General features: G+C 40.3%; 1 protein-coding gene across 3 annotated transcripts; it reads right to left on the minus strand.

Moving 5' to 3' along the window:
- Positions 1-112: 112 nt before the first annotated feature.
- lratb.1 (lecithin retinol acyltransferase b, tandem duplicate 1) lies at positions 113-15,532 on the minus strand. 3 transcript variants are annotated; one of them, XM_053860978.1, is made up of 21 exons: positions 15,190-15,235; positions 14,719-14,819; positions 14,459-14,533; positions 14,156-14,225; positions 13,938-14,068; positions 13,709-13,794; positions 13,526-13,625; positions 13,313-13,356; positions 12,916-12,993; positions 12,227-12,423; positions 9,889-9,953; positions 9,710-9,816; positions 9,476-9,578; positions 8,631-8,730; positions 7,845-7,884; positions 7,617-7,668; positions 7,268-7,376; positions 5,557-5,640; positions 5,338-5,455; positions 1,943-2,033; positions 113-1,608 (listed from the first exon to the last, which is right to left on the minus strand). In XM_053860978.1, the coding sequence occupies exons 4-21, from the start codon at positions 14,220-14,222 to the stop codon at positions 1,534-1,536; spliced, it is 1,647 nt and encodes a 548-aa protein (XP_053716953.1). In that variant the 5' UTR covers positions 14,223-14,225; positions 14,459-14,533; positions 14,719-14,819; positions 15,190-15,235; the 3' UTR covers positions 113-1,533. The 3 variants fall into 3 exon arrangements, with proteins under 3 accessions (XP_053716953.1, XP_053716951.1, XP_053716952.1); XM_053860976.1 differs by lacking the exon at positions 14,459-14,533 and having other exon boundaries at positions 15,190-15,532; XM_053860977.1 differs by lacking the exons at positions 1,943-2,033; positions 14,459-14,533 and having other exon boundaries at positions 15,190-15,532.
- Positions 15,533-22,542: the final 7,010 nt, after the last annotated feature.

Genomic DNA, 22,542 nt, shown 5'->3' on the forward strand with positions numbered 1-22,542 from the left:
AGACGCCAGGGTCACACTAGAGGCTGTATGACACATGCAGCTCAACAAAACATCTTTAATCTCTTCCGGTGATGACTGAAAAAGAAATGTCACGATGGCAGGATGACGGTAAAATTGTACATTTTATTGATCAGCATTTGATACTTGGGTTGACAACCATATCAAAAGCTTGTGCCATCACATCATATTGATGGTTGGATCACAAATTCATTCTTAATATCTGTAAATAGTCCGTACAGTTAGTAATGCTGATAGACGAAGCATGCACAAACAGGAAGCTGCTATTCACTGGAAAAGAGTCCATTTCACAATGCACGTATGACTTTGTGGCCTGATGTGAGTGGAGAGACAGATTTGGGAGTGAGTCAGAGGAGCTCTCATCCGAGCCTGAAGCAGCATCAAGGATCAGTCTGGTTGCAATTACAGAGCAGCAGACTGAATCTCAGAGACTGGCATTCCTGCGGCAAACGGCACCGATGCACTCAGATGGAGGTGCGTGGCCACAAGCCTCTGATTGGACTGCTGAGCTGGAGAACCAGACCCTTTGAAACCTGAACCTTGCTCCAGGGGGTTTAAGGTCAACAATGGCCCAGTGTCAGTAAACCTGGCCAGATGATCAGGGAGGACGCAGCGCCATCAACAGACCATGAACTATACTAAGCTCACAAACCTGAGTCAGCAAAATGACTGGGATGAAACCGTAGTGAGCCAAGAACGGCACATAAGAAGTGAGTGTGTGTGTCTGTGGTTAGGGTTAATCACTGTTTCCTTAGAAATCAGCCATCTGATGTTTTGATTTTTGGGTTTACTGTAAATCAGGTGTCACATCCACAAAATCTGGAAGTCATTAGTTTGTTTTTTTTAATTAATCTTCATCTGAATTCCAGATTCCGCATCCCAAAAAACAACATCTTGTTAAGGCTAACACAGGCTGGATTACAGACTATAATATACATGATAAAATGTCTCACATAATTTTTTTACCTATTGATATCACCATCACCACCACAATCAACTTCATCTGGAGTAGTATGATCAATGACAAAAAATACTAGCTATTGCAAATTATGGAGATTCATAAGTTTAGTCTGTTGCATGGACAGAAAGCTGTAGAAAAGTTCTGGGTATAAGCTAAGTTGATCTGGACCCTTCAAAAGAATGGAATTGGCCATTTTCAGTTTGACCGAGGAAAGGAAACCTGCCAGTGTCTACAATCATCTGTGGAGCATTTGGACTTTCCCACTTAGCTACATATTCTCGAATTAAAAACCACTCCTGGAATCACAGTAGAACCAAAAACATTAGGTTTGAAACAGCACCCTTAATTTCTCTAGAGCTAAAGGGACCCACACATGATCTCATCATATTTGGATCCATAGAACCATAGATTCTGCTGCATGCCAAGATGAATATGTTATATATTCAAATGTATTTTCAAAAAGCTTATTTGTGAGTTGCTCTTCAACGACAGCGTCACGATGGAATACTTGATGTTTATCAGTCGGCCCACGTTTCCCCTGTCAGTCCAACCTCTCAGTCCACCAGTGACTTCAGGTCAGGAAGTCCCTTCAGCTTCAGGTCCAACAGCATCTGACCGAAGGCTTTCCCCTGTCAAAAGCAAAACACTTTTCAGGGTTTGACTGTCAGCTCTTGAACGCATGTTTCGGGTGTTGGATTCAACGCAGTGGGTGCTGCGGCTTTGAGGCTGGAACGAGTGTGAGCGTGTGAGTGCTCGCACATTGTGAGGCAATGGTAGGTTTGTGTGCCCCTTTGATGTCGCTGCAGATTCCAGCGAGGCAGTATAAAACTTTTACAAGAGGGTCTGCATAACAAAGGGGGTGAAGAGGGGAAAGCTGTGAAAAGCACTCCAAAATAAAACCTTGGGTACAAGTCAACCCGACATTGTTGCTTTCCTGAAGTAAACGTGTTATGTACGCTTTACCTGTGGATCACTGCGCAGTGAGGCCACCCCTCCCCCACCCAGAGAATTCTCCAGAACAAAGTTGAGGCCGTGGATGCCCGGTAGTGTGTACCTACAACAGAAGGTCAAGGAAGAAACCCAAATCATGAGACGTCACACAGCTGCACAGCTTTAACTGCACAAGCCCGATGTTCAAGTTGAGTTTTATGGGCACGTGTTTTGCCACTTACTCGATTACCAGAGGGTTTATTGGACTGCATATGAGTGAGTGAGGCTTATTCATACCCTGTGATGAATTACATTTCATTTTAAACAAGTATGTCTTGATCAAAGATTGGACACTCTCGGAATGAATCCAAAGATTCTTAGAGCCAAAGTTAAAAACATGTCCACCTCGTGGTCAAAAACTAGACTCAAGTCATGGACCTTATTGCTGTGAGACAGCAGCACTCTCCACTACTGCACTGTGCTGTCCTTAGATTTAAACGTTTTTTTAAAAGTTTTTACGCTGTTTTTGATATACTGTTCCATAAGTGTCCCCACTTTCATGGTATTAAACCAAAGATCTTGTAATTCTGATATATATTTTTTGTGCTTCATGCAGATGTTTGGGGGTGAACAGCTAGGACACACTGGACATGTCACAAATTCATAGTTTATATAGCCACACGTCTGTTTTCACTTGAATCTGCTGTAAACATCTGAATTCAACCTTTATCCAGTGCTTAAACTTGACTTTGGTCTGAACACAAGTATGTGTCTGGTCTGCAAGGGCTTTAACAAGTGCCAGAGGGGCACCAATGAAGCGTCTGTGGGCTCAGTGAGTGTTTTTCAGGGTGTGAGTCGGGATGCAGGTCAGAGACTTTAACAACCTCCACTTCTTCATTACAGTAATTGCAAACACACCGCAAGCTGAGTCACGGCGTAACCACGTTTGGCCTCTGCAGGGGGTGCCACATGTGCTCTTTCGCCTTGAACCAGGAATGTGTTATATAGGCAGTGCAAACACAGATGCTAGTGTGCATCAGAGCCAGTGGGCATTTTACATAGCCTTGACTCAATACTGTTCACTGTGCTTTAGGTTTGTTTTTTGTTTTTTTTGTCGTTAGAAATGCGTAGGTAAACACCTGATTCCAGAATTTGAGTATGGCACAACAAACAGCTAGGTATTACTTATAACCCATAATATTATATTACCTATAATAGTTATAGAATAACAAGCATCCACATTATTTTGTGACATAAATGGTCGTAATATATAACAGAAGATACGACTAGAGACAAGCTGATGAGGCTTCATGAAACAGTGTCCTGATTTTCAGAGCCACTAGATGGCACTCTTGGCTCAAAAATCTTGGATTTGAACAACCTTTTTATTATCATATCATATCATTTTTAAACCAAGCGCGCCACCTACCGATCCCTGAAAATGAACATAATGTCATGTGAAGCCTCAACAGCGAGTGGCACAGAAAAATTATTACTGATAAGATAAATAGTTAATTCCATACTCTACATTACATACTGTGCGTAAGGCCTTGTGATTGTCCACTCCCACAACAAAACCTGATTCATCACATGACGTTGGTGACTTTGAGTTACTGTGTCAAAGGGTGTCAAAAATGTATGTTTGAGTACCTTACAATTATTTTTATTATGCATTTAGTATATCTCATGAAGTTTGCCAAACATTTCAGCTCATATTGGGATGAAGTAACATGCACTTAATAGAACACTTTGTGTACTTGGACTTTCTCTGTACACTGTTAATATCATAAGTAGGTGTCTACCACCAAGGTTTCCAGACTGTCGACCATATCTTGCAGACTATAAATCCTCCCGCTGACATTTTTCACAAATGGCAAAAGAGAGAAAACTTCCAAGTTCTTGTAATGCAGTACACATTGAAAAACGCACGCACATACACACTGCACATGCAGTGGACAGACACACTTATTTCTGTGCACTGAATATAATTCTGGTCATTCAAAGAAGCAGCGTTCCAACCTATTAAAATGAAATATGCATTGCCTCTCTAAAATTCTGAGGCTAACTTGTAGCTTTGAGGTGTTTCTGGTCTGCAGAGTTTGTCACAGCAACTCTTATTAACACAAAAGTGGGGGACACGGTCATTCACACGCTGATGGAGTTCAAATTTGCCATAGAAATCTATCTAGCACAACAGATGAGCTACAGACTGTTAGTAACATGTAAATGTCAAACACATCTAATCTGCTGTTTCTTGGCTCACAGATAAAGCAGTGACATGGCTCTCAGGGATAAGAGTCAAGATATGAGTGAGAATATGTGCACTGCTTTTTCAAACTCAAGCCAACTGATTTAAGAATCGGTTACGTCAACGTTGACTGTGCTAGACTGAAGGGTCTCTAGCTCAAACACTATGGTGTAAAAGAATATTCACCTTGACAAATGTTTAAATGATGACAGAAACCGCTTTTTCTGGAAGGATGTTCTAGTTTGTGAAAGAGATGTTAAGAGGCTTCAGCAGCAATGAACCACAATTGCTTCCTTCATTTTCTGTCAGGGTGATTTGCTGAAGGGAAGGGCTCTATCCTCAGTGTGTTTTAGTTCTGGTTTAGGCTGATGTTCTCTGCTTTGTTTTTATGTCACAGCGAAGGGAAAGTCCAAGGTCAATTTCACAATCAATTAACTTTGTGCTCAGAGATTTGCTGAGGCCAATAAGATGTTATTATGCTGTCTAAGATGTATGTGGCTAAAATGTTAAAGAGCTTAAAATATTTCTAAAACATTTTTTCCTGGGACAAATAATTCCACAAGGTCTTCAAATGTTTCATATTTTATTAAGTGGTAAAGCGGAACCCCTGAAGTTCCACATGGGTCAATCAGGGTCAAACAGGATTAAGGGGCTGCTTAAGCTCATGTAAATCCTCTTAGTGGAAATTTACACATTTAAGGGTGAATATGTATGTTAGTCAGGTAAAACACAATCTGAATATAACATGTGAAAAGTAGATCTTGGTTCCGCAATGGCTGAAAGTCACTCACTTACTGTAGTAAAAGTAGTTACAATGCCATTACTATGCTGTTCCCTAAAAAAAGCAGGCTTTTTAGACACATTATGGCAGCTTTTTTCAGTTTAATCAGAATCACTTTATTTATTTTTGCTTTTGGGTAAGATTGAATGTTACTTAAACAAAGATGCAAGACAAAAATAAAAATAAAGACATGATAATGTATACTACTAAGCGCACTTAACTTTAATGGATATTTATACTTTATACTTAATATTTCGAGTGTAAAACACTAATACTCTCTCTCTGTGTGTTCTAATTTAAATTTGGATAGTATACTACTTTCCCCAGATTTACTACCCCTGCCGAGGACCGGGGATGGCTGGTGGGTGAATTCAGTAATTTTGGATCTTAATATCTTACCGTTTAACAGCATTGTGAACGCCTGGTTGGATTAGATGAGCAAAGTATTCTTCCACCACAGAGGATGTTAGGTGTTTCTTCAAGTAGGGGTAGAAGAGCGGGTGGCGAGCAACAACTCCTGATTGGGAGGGGAAATAACTTGATGTGTTATTACATTATATTATTGTCTGTTTTTTTAAATTCACAATCTTAACATGCAAGGAACAAATTATTTCTCACCGATATTGGCGCTGTCTCCTTTGTCCCCACTTCTCGTGTAGGCCAGTTCCTCCAGTCGGTAGCTGTGCTTTCCACTGGGAAGGTCTGGAAGGAAGCAAGATTTGCAACTTTCAAACGTATGAATGCATCTTCACAACTTTTATGCAGGTACTCATCACAAACTCATGCTCTCAAGATATACGAGGAAACAAATTCAGGGAGCTCAGCAAAATAAACCACAGCAATTTTTGGGCCAGTTGCGGCACACTTATGTTTTCCATCTTAGTTTTGAATAAGTCATGCATTTCTTCATTTATCAAGCCAACCCCCCCTCTCCTACAGCAATCAGACTTCAAAGGTCAAATTAATTCAAATTTGTTAATATAAGTAGAGAGAACAATCTGGGACAGTCTGCTAGAAGAGATCCGAAACAAAACATGCACCACTAACTTTAAATTCCTGATAAAAATGTACTTTTGTAGACTTGCATTTTTGTATTTTTGATATCCTCCCAACGTTTCCTTCGTTCTTGCTCACCAAAGGTCTAACCGTCCACTTTTGTGATCAAACAAGTGTCAACATTCTTATCAGTTTTGCCTGAAAAGTATTTTGTGAACAGCGTTCTATAAAGTGATATATAAATAATGCTTTATTGTTATTATTACCATACACATTGAAAATAGCCTTGTTGGAAGCGTGCAGTCAACAATGGTAAGGACAGTATCATATCCGGGAATAACTCACCATTCTAACAAACTTTAGCAGAACCTTCCTAATGTAATTCAGCTTAAAAAAATAAATTAATAAACTAGAAGATACAAAACAAGTCCCACACTCCTAGTTTTGCTGTTCTGCCGTCGGCCCCACCCCCATTTTTTTTCCTGTACAGGACCTGTTCAACTCACGTTACCAGAACGTCTCACCTCCATGCTTGGTACCAGACCTCCACACACTCTCATGCATTTCCACTGTATGTCAAGCACTTTTCTCTGCTCTCTGCTCCTTACAATCACTGCATTTCTTTCTCTGACTCCATTCTGTGCATTGTATTGTTACCTTCCCTGATTTTCACATTTGATGCCGATGGGTTTTTTTTTGGTCGCTGTGTATGGCCCGCGTCAACCCCAATGACCACCTTAAATAGACCCCTTCATGGTTGAACCTTTCTAAATAGTCTGGTTGGCATCTATTTTTAAGAGGTTTTGAGTGTTTTTTCCAGTCTGGATGTCGATAACTCCCATTCTAGATCATGTTCTCATAAATTTAAAATCATGCTTCAAATTTCAAAGCTTGATCAGAGTCAAAGCTCTAATTTCCAACAAATACGTTCCCAAGTGTTACAACTTGGACCACATGTAAACAGTTACTGTTAATGTACTGTGAAACCAGAAAAGCACTCAGAGAGCGCAAACATACACCAACACAATCTCCCAGTGACCAGTATCCTTCAAAAGAAAATCCCCTGGATACAAATGCCAATCTGGTACAAATGCCAATACTGTTGCAATCTCCCATTGTTGAACCATCTTTTTAAAAAATCCTAGAACCAGACTGTGATCCGGATCAGTCCCAAAAATGTTATCATTTGTTCCTTGTCCCATTTCACATATTTCCTGAAAACTTCATCCTAATCTGTTCATAACGTTTTCAGTTATTCTGAACATGGACAAACAAATCGAAAACAACTTTCAATAACCTCCTTGGCGGATATAAATATAAGTGACAGGCTCACCAGAATCTGGATGCTCCTCAGACGGACTCGGAGAAGCTTCCTCTTGAGGTGTGTGTGATTCTGTGGGCAGTAGAGACTCAACAAGCTGTCCACCCATGTGAACATCAACCTGCAAAGAAAATCATCCACAAATCACAAGATAAAATAGAAATCATAAATGTGGTTTCTAGCAAACAAAATCAATCGATTTAACTCAAGAATTAGCATTCTAACCACAGTAATAAATACAATAAAAAAAAAAAAATAGTAAGGATTTAACATTTTAACAAGACTAACAATGGCTAAAAAGTCACTAGTGAACAAAACAGGATTGGACAATTGATTAATATGAAATCAAAGCTGAACCAACCTGAAGCAGATTCTTGGGGTGCATGAAGAAAAATGGCTTCAACACAGGGGATCTTTGGTAAAATAAATAAATTAATTAATCAAAATAAAAGAGCAGGTGATGGAAATAACTGCAACACAGGTGGAACATTATCAAGTTCAATATGACATGTGAATCAAACATTCAGTTAAGACATTAAATATCACCCACCTAATGGTCAACATTGAAAACCTCAGTGTTTTTACTTACACTCTGGGACGTCCGCCCACAATGCCTGTCAGTCCAGGTGCTGTGAAAAGGATTTGTTTTTCTTTTATATGTAAAAACAGGAAGCACCACAGCAAACAAAAAGTCGGTATATTTGAAACTATTTGTTGTGGTTTAAATGAGAGCAAGTGGCGTTTGACGGAATATACAGTAAATACATTGTCCTTGAGTTGAACTCATTACGCATAAACACATCTCAAAATTCACCCTGGTCACTACCCTCCTTATCTGGAGTCTAAAGCAGGAAGCTGAGCCTCTCCAAAAGGCTTGGCTGCTTAAACTCATTATGTGCAAGAGAGAATTTTAGGTTTAAGTCAGAAAATAACCATAGGAAATATCTAGTACTTTTTAAAAGTTAATATTGATGAAGGACACTATTCAGGGCCATCACCAAGCATCGCTGTCGTCCGAACAGTGATCGGAACTGGCACTGACTTGTGTCCCTCTTGGGATCTTAAATAGAGCAAAGAAAAAAATGAATGTGTCAAAAACGTCAAGTGTAAAGGCTGTCCAACCTGATCTGACTGTCTCAGATACATGATGAGGCATTGGACTGATGAAGACTTAAACTGAGCATCCTTAATTGTGTAACTACAGACATCATGTGCATGGCCCAGAAGGCCAAATGCCCATGTCATGGCAAGTACACGCACCCATCCAGTTTGCACTGTAGTTGAGCTTTCATTTTAGGAAACCCACTTCAGTTTTGCGTTTCTCTTTTGTGACTGTCATTTGTCCTAGAGGGAAATAGGTAAAAGCTTGCCGTACCCATGCCAGTTCCTGCAGGAGCAATTTCTCTAGAGAAGAGTTCAAGTGCCTTTTTCTGTTTGTGGTGGACGGCCATCCAGATCACTGCTTCCCTGGCGCCCTGGAGGGACGAGAAATGTTTATGACTTTAGTGGTCTATTAGCCTGCGCTCCATCTAATTTCATATGATTTTAGTCGCCAAAAGCAACTCCAACAGTGCAGTCACCAAATTCAACCTCACTTTCAGGATGAGCATGTGTCGTCATTCACTGAGTCTAAACCGAAGACGCCATTCATGTAAAGGTGAAACAAGAGCCAAGTTCTGGGAGTCTGGGAGCACTAATTAAATCCTCAAAGCCATTATTGTTGCACTTCTTATTAAGTCAACGTCAAAATCCAGAGCACCTTTTTAAACGCAAATTGATTCTCACAGAGAAACGCAGGCTTACATTTTCCATGGAGGGAAAAAGTGAAACCGGCAAAGAGAATAATTGCCCCACAGTTTCTCTCTAGTTTACTTTCCATTTGTGGTGACATGAGGAGGCTCCTTTCCTCCTGGCTACAGGGTCACAGGATGACATTTAGGGATGAAGAAGGGTAATTCAGACGAAACTGAAAGTCAGTAATGGAGTTTCTCTGCTTCTTGTGGGGCTCTCATAAGTCAATGAAGGTATGAGAGAAAAATGCATCCACAAAAAACATGATGGGATGAGAGATTCACAGAGAAGACCGAGTCAGTGAAAGGACAATATTGATAAGAAATGAAAATCTGAAAATATCACTTTTTGTCTAGACATACTTTTCCTGTGCCATCTACAGGCTTTCCAGTAAACATCAACTATATTTGTCTCATAACCAAGTGTCACCTTGTTTCGTGCGTGAGCGCCGTAGGTGTCCTCGGCTCCCAGGACCTGGATGTTGACGGCACTGAAATCTTCCAGCCCCAGCTGTTTAAACATGCGCTTTGATCTGAAGCACAAAAATGAGAATTAGATCATACTCTGATTAATGTATTGCTAAATATTTCTTTAGCTTTGATTACTTACTCTTCAAGCTTAAATAATAATTCTATCCCACCTGAATCTTATGCTCAAACACACCGTTTGATGATGCTTTCTGCAGTTCGTCTGGCCTTTTCCTCCGATCTTGGTCCTCCGACTAGACAAACTGCTGTGACTCTGAAACCGTCCATGTAGGTCGCACACACCTGCGAGCATTCTTTCTTAAATAACCACACATTCGTGGACTGCAAAAAAAAAAAACATGTCTAAATGTGCACCTTGTAGTCCGGCGATGGTGGAAGTCCTTTGGCCCCAGTGACCTTGACAGCTCCTCCATCCACTCCTGATATGAAGAGACACGTTGAACATAAATCCTAACTCTCAGTCCACCTCACTGGAAAAACCCGAACTTTGAGTTAATAATGAATGCAGCCCAATGAAATACACAATGAATATCAATCATAGATTCAGGGTCCAATATGAAACCTCAATTCCAAAGGGAGTGAGTGTCCTGGCATCAAAGACTAATATAAATAAACAAATTAAAATAATAACAATAAGTGTTATGCTGAAGATGTCCTAGTCTGACACAAAACATTTAAGGGAAAGAAGGTTGAACTAGATCACGGACTTGCCTTATAGATTATCATAAGACCACCACATGGTCACTCCTTAACATCACTCTATATTCAATACCTGCCAGTAAAACTGTAACAACAGAATATTGGCAGTTTAAACCAATGGACATGAACATTTTCATCACTGCACAGAAAGAATGAAGTCGAGGATACGCAGATGGGTTGCCTTTGATCTTAAAATAAGATATATATATAACTGCAGTGTTTTGGATAGTTTTAAGAAAATGATTGATGCACTTGATTTTGAAAAAAATCAGCAATTTTGACAAAATAAAACATACATAACAGGAAGGATCGCCTGTTAATGTATTAAGCTCAGTAGAGTATATATATCAAAAAATCATATATTGTCAACAAAAAAAAATAATAAGTGTTTGTTGTGTGTGTGTGCATGTTACTTTTTTTTCCTTGGAAAATCTGGACTGCATTTGTTTTTTAAGCTTCATAAATTGATTTTATAAATCTTATTAGAGCTCTCTCACCATCTGCTAACATTTCAGAGGTGCTTCATCAGCCCCCAGCTCCTGTTCTCAACAGCCCCTTTATAATGAAACATTACACAGCAATTTCCTTCACCTCAGCTTGAACCAGACTCCGCCAGGCTACAGATGAGAAGTATATGGGTCAGGGAACGGTCAGGCCGTATTGAGCTGCCCAAATACTTCAATTAGACTGAAATATTTACATTTTTTAGCGGCAACAAGAGCAAAAAGTTCATGACCCCATTCAAGATGGACACTGGCCCAGATCTCAACCAAACTCCCACATTTGCACATGCTTATGAAAAAAGGCTAGTGAAAAAAGGACCAGAAGCTGAACTACATAGCCGTGATTTTTGGTTCACCGAGTGATTTTTCTTGTCTCCATTGCAACTACATGCCATTGAATTGAAACTATTAACATGTAAAACATTAGTTAGCATAGAAATAACACTATAAATTGAACTTTGCACCAATTTTGATAATGACAATATGAAATATAGAATGTAAATGAGTTAAAGAAAAGTTCTAATACAATGGTATCAGTTGTACACAGTTCTGGACGTAGTGGAGAGGTTTAGAAACAAGGGCAGTCCTGAGCTGAAGTTCTGTGGGGGCAGAGCAATCGAAGAAACAAGATCATTTACTGTATATTTGTGACCAAAAAAAAGTGAGAAAACAAAAACTTGGCAGAGAGGTTGCCAACATCCAGAGAGTGCTGGAATGATGAGGCAGGTCATTCAATTGGGTCAGACACTGCACACGCTCCTCTGTATAAAGGAGCTAGTTGAACGTGATGAGGCGTTTAGCAAAGATTCCATTGGGGAATATGAGACATCACTTTGTTATTCACGGGGTTGGGGAAAGGACCACTTGGATGTTTGGTAAGATAAGCTGAATGAATAGATGAAAACACTTATCTATAATACCTTGAATAACAATCGCTACTTTAACAAAAATAAATAAATGAATGAAACCAAAATTGAAAATAAAAATGAAAACAATAACAACGATAATAAATGCGACTTTATACAAAGCCCTTACGAAACACAAATATGGTATAAGGAAGAGTAACTTTCTCTGAGGCAAAAAGTTCCCAGGTCAGAAACCCAGAATATTCTAGTACATTCAGGTGGTGAATATGTAGGTCACTGCAGTTGTATTTTACATGCATTTTGGTCCACTTGAGGATTCAAAACACTTTATCATTTTGATTACAGAAAGCTCTGGAGTGAAAATGTCAACAATTAACTCACTTATCGGTGAAGATGAGTTCAGCAGAGGCTGTTGGTTCCTTAGCAGTTTTTTGATGGCTGCATGTTTGGCTTTCATTTGTAAATAAAAATAGCTGATAAGATGGTTGAGCGGAGGGTGAGCAGTTCAAGCAGGGGTCAAGCAGACACCCCAATGTGTTTGTTTTAGGTGGATGAGAGATGATGTAAAACAGTTCAGCGAAGGGTCAACATCTTTGAGAGTGTGATATTGAATGCGTGTGCTACCTGATATTTCCTTGATGACCACCCGACTGAAGTCACAGGTGACGTCAGGCAGCAGGTAGCGCTGAGGGTCGCCAATCTCGTACACTAACTGTTCAGCAACCGTACCAAATGATACGAGGCCACCAGTCTTGGGGGGCTTGGTGAGAACAAAAGAGCCATCACTTGAACACTCGACCACCGGAAAGCCCATGTTGTCCCTGAGATATGAAAATGCAGTGATTGTGAAAATTGTGAAACATGAGAATAAAAATGATGTTTGCATTGTTTTTAATTTTTGCAGATGCTCATGAAAACGTCTGAAAATGACCATTTGCAGTGTTGTAAAACTTCACTCTAAGAGGTAACATATGATCATAGCCCAAGTATTACATATAAATAGCCACATCACAGGACAATGTATTTGAAGTGATAAAAACATCTTTATAATAGTCTTTTTGCTTTTGTTGAGTATCACCATGCATGTTTGGTTTTCATATGCAAGACAAAATACAGTGAAAGAGTATCTAATAAAATGGAAACAAACAAAGGACCAGGTGGAAAAAAAAAAAAAACTTTTATATTGCTCATATACAGTACATCCTTGATACAACTACAAATAACACATGGATATCTATGGATTGTGTGTGACATTGCAAAAAATAATATACAATATATAATTTCACTGATCTGCTGCATTTTTCTCAACTTACCAGTTGGGGACTTTGTGCCAGTCAGTAAAGATTCCTCCTGTACACTGGGCACCACACTCGATCAGGTGGCCAGCAAGACTAAACACAAACAGAGTGACTACTCAATACTTTTTTTGTAATGACATTTCATTTTAAACAAGCACCAAAAAAACATTACAATGACAAACTCAGAATTTTCTTTTAAAATTAATCTTAGTAGCTCAACCTTATAAAATAAGAATAAATGTGCATCTGAATTTGGGTGAGACTGTGGACGTGTGATGCGTGCAAGAAGACGATGCAGCACGCTTGGTTACAAGCCCGTGGAAGAGCATGGATCCAAATGCATTAAATACAAGGCATTTCTGTCACATCGATATAACGTGGAAATAATGTGCGCGCGGTGGGTATATGGTACCTTCCAGCTGCAAGCAAGTCAAAGTCATCTTCCTCCCAGCCGAACTACAAAAGATAAATGTAGTGAGTTTGTGCCATCTGCTGGTCATTTGTCTCACAGGCTTGAGCTTAAAAACATGTTTGTTTCACTTTTCAGGATGTAAAAGAAAACTATCAAAAAGCTTGGGCTCACTTAAGATATCAAAGTGACAATAATAGAGCCAACACAACGTACTGAATGCATGAGTGGTCCAAGGACGACGGCACTGTCCACACAGCGGCCAGTAACCACGATATCTGCGCCCAGATCTAAGCATCGACGTATGGGAAGAGCCCTGGATATGAAAACACATAAAATAACACTGACAAAATCTTTCAAGCAAAAACATATAATCAAACGCTGTTTGAGTGTTCATACCCAAGGTAAGCATTCATACTGTGAAGTGTTTTGGGCAACTGGTGTTTGCTGTTGTCAGCCATTCTTACCTCACTGAGGCTGTTTCTCTAACAGAAGAAACAATAAGAGGCAAAAACACATGAATGAAAGACAAAGGAGACATAAATATTTCAGGATTCAGGAAAAAACAAATATACAGGAGACAGTCAAAGCAATGCTCGTTCATGTCCTCAGGTGGAAGCAGGCTTACATGGGGAATAAGGTCGTCACCAGTCACCACAGCAACCTTCATTTCCAGACCAGCCTTCTTAATGACTTCCTCGATGGCTTCAGCGCAGGCCAGCGGATTCACTCCACCTGCGTTACTGACTACACGAACACCTGGACGGGGACGAGTCAAAGTTTGATATTTCATTCAGGAGGAGGAGTGACAATGTAACAAATAAAACTGAAAAAATATTCAAGTACCTTTTTTGTGAATGTCATGAATAAACGGTGCAAGAGCTACCTGGACAAAATCTGGAGCATAACCCATGTTCTATAAGAAGAAATAGAGTGGGGAAATAAATGGGAAAAAATAAGCTACATTTCAATATGAGTGAACAGATTCAATCTTTTATTCTCCTTTCTCATCTTGCAGCTACTGTCTACAGCACTGGTTATAGTTTCTTTAAAAAGCTTGCTTCTTCATGATGCATGCCACTTCTCTGTGTTCATCAAAACATAAACATTGCTTAGACGTTTATCAATAACAATGCTTTGTTCCCTCACCGCTGCAATAGCGTTCCTGCACCCTATCTTTTCCACTCTGTCTTTCTGCTCTCAATGATGGCCTACCCATTGTTTCTGTGGTCGAAAGGAAAATGATTTATTTGCAACTGTCGCCACATGCCTGCTCCAGTAGAACAAGGTTGAGAATTACTTTACCATCTTCTTAATTGTTTCAGTCAAGATACTACAGCATATATATGAAATTATCTGCAATGTGTGATTGAAGCTATTGACAGAATTTATCCAAAAAAAAAACTCACAGGCATCTTGGCTTTGACGGCAGTAAGTAGTGACATGGTGATCTCACTGAGGTAATCGAACACCAGAAAGTCCAGCTTCCCGCCATGGATCAACTGAGGCACTGCAAATAGACCAATGTTTAAAATGTTGTAGTCAGCATAATCCATGTTGTCTTGACTGATCAAGATATCATAGGAACCATTTTAATTCATGACAGCCATACTACACCAGAGTCTTGGTCTTCATTTTTATCAAATGGGGATAGTGACTGACGTAAATGATGCTTATGGGGTTTTAATAAAACAAACAGAGCATATATTTTTCGACTTTTTTAGACTTGACAAATAAAAGTTAAAGCCAGTCGACGCAATGTCAAGTTCGGCACATACTGAATGGAGTTTATTACTGTCCTCAGTCCAAGTGTCAAGAGGGCAGAAGGGTGACATCAAGTTCATGACTCCGCAAGCGAGTGACACTCGTGTTGTTTGTACCTGATGTGGCGGTGTCCCCCCAGAAACCAGAGGCACAGCCGATTCGAACCGCTTTTGTTTTGGCAGAACTTGTGAAACGTCTGGCACTGGGTTGGTTACAGTGGCGAATACTGGAAGAGTTAGCTGACGTGCTAAAGTACAAAAACCGTGAAGTGAAACATTTCTCAACTGTCCTGCTGCACGGCAACCGGACAACGGCTGTGCGAGAGAGACGCACTGACAAAGGAATACAAAACATTATAAGTGCATTCGCTGAAAATATATTTAAAAAATGTTTATTAAGGCAAATTCAAAGTGTACTTCGGTTTATCGACTCACACCGCCCGTCAGTAAACACGTCTAGTTCTTCTTCTACTGGCTTAAAAAAATGGATCACAATCTACCAGGAAATTACCGCCACCTGTTGGATATGAATTATAACAACAGCCTGTCTTGATGAAACCCCCTTCCCATTTCTTTGGGGGACAAGAACACAGATTTCCACAGGTTCCAATGGCTCAACCAAAAAAATAACCAGGTGGTGCATGTGCCTGATGGTAACTGTGTATACTATCCACTACTAAGGTATCGTGTTTAACACTTTTAGGCTCCTTAAAAAGGATGCGGACTGCCGAAACCTAACACGATTTCATTCATTGAGTTTGTTACTTTTATTCTAAAAATGTCTGGTCTAATACAGTCGTCTTCCGAATTACAAGGCGGAAACGTCAGTAGTGGGGAAAAAAATGCCCGTCATATAGATTTATATTTGAGGTTTAGAAACATGCAAATTATTCGGGACGCTGTTTGCAGTTGTTTCCATAGCATCACAGATGCACACAAGACGGGACCTCTGATGTTTTGAAGCAATAAGGTTTGTCTGTTTACAATATATACATTGCACTTAATAATGTTGACTGATGAATGATTTAACCATAGTCGAAACACTTTTTGTCGGATTTTTAAAGCTGGTGATTCAATTTCTTAATATATATGTACATTGTAGTTTTTATACATGCATTTATACTTTACTGCTTCATTGGAATGACACTGGTCAAACAGCAGCAGCCTCTGCTCGTGTTCTCTACTTCCGCTACGAGCACAACCAATTTGTTGATTTATTGATGGCATCATTGTAATAGTGACAAAATTGATTCCATTTCCTTTGGAACTTAAACTGCTCTCATTTGTCGCTAAAATTGAAATATGTCATGCTATATTGTTTCAAAGCTCAGTTCTGGGTTGAAAATATTTGTTTTAATCTGACGACATCACAATCATAAAAGGAAAGAAAAGAATCACTTCTGAGCGGAGAAACATTTAGCTGTAGGGCATAAGATGAATGATAAAAGCTCTCTTCTCTCCCTCATGTTTTTCTCTCTGTATTTTCCAGACAATGCTTGACAGAACGTCCGTGAACAACACTGGCAGGAACTTCTTCCTAAACTGCCAGAACTCCACTATCAGCATGGTCGTCTACTCTTTTTACACGCTCGTCTGTGTACTCTTGCTCTTGCCACTTTCTATCCTCATCTTCTACATGGGATTCATGAAATGGATGCGCCAGCGCTCCACATCTGCGCTCATTCATGCTGACGTCTTGACCTATCACTCGGTTGTGGTACAAGTAATCTGCGTGTTTGGAGCATTGTTCTACTGCGTCGGCGCCTACAGCCAGAGCCGCACAGTGACCATGTTGGGCGTGTACTTATCTTGTATTAGTTTACCCACTGAGCCGTTCTTGGAGACGCTGACTTGTGTTGACCTCTACCTGGCTGTTGTTTTTCCCATCCAATACACTCTGCACCGAGATAGCCACGGGGTCACCATCAGAAACATTTGTATCACATTGGTTTGGCTGTGTGGCTTCGGCTGGATTGGGGTCACCAAAGCATACTTGCCTCACTTCGCCACTCTCCCGCTGAGTATTGCCACAGCTACCTTCATGGGGGTCATTATGTTCTGCGGAGTCTCAGTGGTCTGCGTTCTGAAAAGTTCAGGTCCAACGGAGGAGGGAGGAAGTAAGGGACGCGTAGATCAGAGGAAGCTAAGAGCTTTACAAATCATAATGTCCATTACTGGAGTGCTGCTGCTGAGAAATCTCAGTAACGTGTTGGTGTCCAGTTTTGAGACAGCCATTGAAGAATTGGTTTTCTGTGTGTTGATGGACTTCACAGTTCTACTCACCATTCCCAGCTCTCTGATTTTACCAAGTCTGTTTCTGCACAGGGAAGGAAAGTTAAAGTTTTGCCAAAAGACAGTTAAGCAAGAAGGAAAGTAAACTGTAGTTCTTCTAGTTGAAATGGACAAAGCAGTCATAAGGGCCTGAAACATTTGCAATGGCTCAATTTAAGGATATTGAGTCAGTCCTAGCACAATCAACAGATCATTTCTTTGTCACTATAATCTTAACATAATATGTGTTTCTGTGTTTTACATGTGACTAATGAACAGTATCAACCAACATTATCATTAGGTTACAAATGTTGAAATTCTCCGCTGAGAATAACGTCAACAGACAATGTTGAGCATTGGAGACATCAATGTCTGTGGCCAACACAAAAAGCTCAAAGACGCAAGATGATTTCATCTTATTTCAAAGTGGCCTTTATTTCAATAGTTAATAATAACAATTGTGATGTTCCAGTTTTATTGATATGTATATGATGTATACGTGTATATGAATACAGACAGTGTGAGTAGATGTGTCTTTAAAAGTATGACTAATAAATAAATCAACAAGCATATTACCCTGCTGATATAAATAAATGTGTTTTAATAGGGGAATAAGAAAGGGCCATAGGGCCTCCTGGTTTATCTGATCCAAATGTTAATGTTAATTTTATGTTAATATTACTTGACGATTACAAACTTAGCATCACAGCATATGTATCTGTTCACTCCATGTGTATTACATCATGGAAATGCTAACTCAAACCCTGATCATTTGCATGAATGGAAAAAGCTGCTTTGCATTTGTTCCTGATGGTCCAAAGCAGATTCATGTTTACGCATCCATTCTGGTCAAATGTCAGCAATAACATTATTTCACACTGGTATTTATGAAATGGTTGTTTTGTTCATATGTGTGTACAAATTACTTAGTCATCAAACTTCAGGACTTTTTTTTATCTTTTTATTTTCAATTTTGGAAAAAAAAAAAAACTTCATAAAACGGTTCATGTTCAAACATGTCACCTTTATTGTAGTCGAATGAAGTGGTTCAAATAACATTACATCACTAAATGTTGACTTACATGACAGAAACAGGGACCAAACCCTCTTTGACCCACTTAAATGGTAACTTTGTTGAACTCCTCCTCAGCTAGTTTTGGTGCAGAACTCCTGCATGGTATTGCCATGAGTCCTTCCAACACTGTGACTCGATTGGGCTTGGACTGATTAGGACTAGTGATGGGTTGATGAGGCTTCATGAAACAGTGTCCTCCACTAGATCGTACTTTGTGCTCCAAAATCTTTACAAATGAACAGCCATTTCAACAAAACCTCACATAGTTTTTTTGTTGCACTCTTGCATTCTCCATTTGGTCTGTACAGCACAAGAACATGAAAGAACCTGAGCTGCTTTTTGGAAAAAAAAAAAAAAGGTTGGCATCGTTCCTGCTTTTTGTCTATAATTTGCTTCACACATATTACACAGAGTCAGCAGTCAAAACAACACAAGTAAGATCCCAATGCTGTTTTTGTTTTGTTGATTTTTTGGGGAACGGAGCTTATATTTCTTTCCTATTCCAAAGTTTTAAACAAAAATGAATCACCACACAAAATCCAGCATCTGGACTTTTCATGAAGTCTAAAGGTATTCCATGGTTTAAAGTTTGCAAATACCGTAGCATTTGTTTAAACTTATCCCTCTATTGTGTAAGTAAATCAAAGGCAATGCAGCACAACTGGGGATACCAAAAAGGTAGCTCAAATATTCCAGAATACAGGAAGTACTTGCAGTCACTATCCTGAAGTTAGGAAGAGAATACATGATAAGGAAGCCAAACTGCCACAACCACAATACTACCAAGATGCCCAAAACATTGAGCAAAGCTCTTTCCTTTTTTGGGTCAGTTCTTTGCTTATCGGTGCCGCCTGGCCTGGGACGAATTAGCACCGAGATAATAACAAGACCACAAAATGAGTTCACAGCGAATGAGACACTCACAAACACATAAATAGGTTTGGTAGGTAGCAGAGGGTAGTGAGGTATCAATGCACTTAACAGGAAGCTCACCACCCAAACACACATAACGCAGATATTATGGTACAGTTGGCCTTTGGCCTTCCCAAATCTCATGTAGTAGACTGGATATACAACAGCCAGGTAACGCTCAACACTGGCCAGGACATGGAACATGCACTCTCCATAGTAGGACATAGAGACTGCATGCGTTCCAAAACCTTTCAATGACTCTTTGGGAAGTAGGTTTCCAGTTAGGATGCACACGGAGCCAACAATCCAGACCAACTCCATGGCAACCATATTATAGGTGAGGATGTCAAAGGGGCTTATTCCAGCGAAGGAGCGCTGCTCGCGCCATTGTTGCAGACCAAAACAGATGACTAAGAAGCAGAGTGGGACCACAAGGGTGCTTTTGACAGCCTGCACAAAATAGCGTAAGAATGAACTTGGATCATTATCGCAGGAGAACGTGGTAGAGTTTTCAGAGATGTTTTCCATTTCTGCTGTCCTGTAAAAGAGAAAAGCCTGGTTGAGACGTTTCATCATGCTTCAGATTTCCAACAAATTTCACCTCAGTTCTATGCCTCGCTCTCTGGCTGGATACTGGACACCGCGCCCTTATACTGCAGACCTTTGAACATAAGACCGAATTGCTCTTCTGAATGTATGCCAGTGTTGAATATTATGGATTATGTGGTGGTGAAATACAAGAGTGGGAGCATCGAAAATTTAAAAGTAGAAGACGCGTGAATGGAGATTAAATTGAAAATTTGAAAGAACCGTGACTTACACCCAAGGGGCATTTAAGGAAATCTCTCTTGGTGACCAAGATAGAAAAATAAAGAGTGCAGGACAGCCACTTACACATACATACCTGCCGACAATTGTAAGTCCAAAACTAACCCCTGTTTGTTTGTATGCTGTGGAAAGTACACAGACAGAGCACACAAGGGTTAGAGGGCATATTAACTTCACTTAGGAACCAGATTCACTCCCGACCAACAGTTGCCTCAAACTGGATTCCAGTCCCGGACTGGAAATGCTAAAAATGCCTCCAAAAACGGTATTCTTACCTCTCTGTCATTTTATTTAATAGCAAATACATATAGCAGTAATACATTCCACTGCATGCGACGACTGTATTCATTTACTGATGCTCTGTAAAGTCGACACTCACCTTGCCAGCGACAGGCTGATGGACCGGGCATATAATGGAATCATTGTCTTTGAGTCAAACATTTGTACATGACAGCTGACAAAGGTGAGGCAGTTTTGCATGCTATCAAGTTCCCAATAAATGCAAAGCACATCAATGGTATAACAAGAAGAAAACAAAAAACAGCAGGGCAAGAGTAATTTTATTGTTTCATTGGATTGTGTTTCATTTATCCTCCTCCTATTTGAGATGTCCAGGAACATTTTGATCATTTTTTTTCTATCCCTATGTTATGTGCATGTTTATCCACAGCCATCATATTGGCCACCCTCACCGAGGAGGCATCCACAAGGCAGCCAGGCCCACTGGCGTCTCAATGCAGCCCCTCCCTGCTGACACTCCTCCTCTGTGAGAGCTCAGAGAAAACTTGTTTCTAGTGATGGGCTGATGAGGCTTCATGCTTATTTACAGAGCCCACTAGATGGCACTCTCTGGCCTAAAATCGTTGCATTTCAACAACTTTTCCCATGAAACATCATTTTTAAGAAGGAGCGCCACCTACTGAGACTGAAAATGAGGACACTGTTTCATGATGCCACATTAGTATCATTATTCGTTTCTACTACTCACTGATCTCAACCACACACCAGTGGATCACCTTCCACTGACTGAGTTGAGAGAGCAGGCAGCAGAAGGAGATGGCCACTTGTGGAATCGTGAAGAAGGTGTTTAAAAAAGTGTGTTGCCTGAATCCCTGGGTGTGTGCAGGATGCAGGCTACCATGCCTAGTCTGTCATCGCCTTCCATCAACGCCAGATTGTAAGAACATTGGTGAAACAACAACCACAGAAAGAGAGACACGCCGGGATCGGCAGTTGTATTAGCGAGTTGGGTGTGTTCCGTTCAGTGTTTGTATTGCCATGTAAATATTTGGAGGGAAATTGTCTGAATTAATGAACCATTCTTGTTGACCCAGCCACACTGAGTGTAAACACCAAGTACTTCAAGTACAAGGAAACCGACATACGCTTTTCTTGTTGTTGTTGTCGATTAAAAAACATGTAAAACCAGAGTTCAACAAAGTGACCAAAGGATTTCAATCATTGGTTGGTGCTGTTTGGTATTTTACGGGTAATTTTCTCTCAACGGCTGAATGACATTCAAATTACAACGTTCATTATTGGCATCAAAAATATTTGCCTGATGTAAGTCAAGGGAAAACTTGATACTTTGGTAGCAGATATTTGCCAGCATCACATCATGGGCGGATGCAGAGGGCAGAAGTGCACACAGAAATCATGGTGGGTAACCTTCTATCATCGCTTCAGCATTACTATTACCAAAGGCTTAGAGGCAGCCTTCATGGTCTCATCAGTTATTTCTAATTTCAGCAGAAATTAAGGGAGCGATAGATGCCTCTGGAGAGCAAGGGATATTCTTTGATTCAGGGAGTCTCATCCGCTCCAGGCCTCCATGAGAGCAGCCATGCCCTCCAACACCTCAACCTCTCATCCTTTTTTCACACTGCCTGAATTCTGGAGCAGATGCATCACGTCCAAAAGCCAGGACGGCAGCATTGCTGCCTTCATGACCTGCCATCTCCTCCTGCTGCCCATCCTCTTCTACATTCTCGTCCACGGATACCGGCAGTGGAGGGATCATCGCTTGCTCTCTACAGCTCCACTTTTGAACCTCATCGACATCCAGACCTACCACTCCATCATCCTGCAGCTGTGGAGCACTGTGGGATTTGTGATCTATTCCGCTGGAAGCATACTTCACGTCACTGATATTATGATTGGCGGCTTCATTTTCTGGTCGGCGGCAGCATGCGGACTGGACGTCACCAAGGTGATAGTCTGCGTGCTGTACTACATGGCTGTTGTTCATCCCGTTCATTATCTGAGCCTGAAAGTAAGATCAAGAGCTCGCACCTGCTGCATCTACACTGGATGGATTGTAGCTTTCTTCTATATCATTCTGACTGTTATTAATTTAGGTTTTCTTTCTGAAAATATCATCTTCC

This window comes from Synchiropus splendidus, chromosome 3, assembly GCF_027744825.2.
Source record: "Synchiropus splendidus isolate RoL2022-P1 chromosome 3, RoL_Sspl_1.0, whole genome shotgun sequence".
In the NCBI taxonomy this organism is placed as follows: domain Eukaryota; kingdom Metazoa; phylum Chordata; class Actinopteri; order Syngnathiformes; family Callionymidae; genus Synchiropus; species Synchiropus splendidus.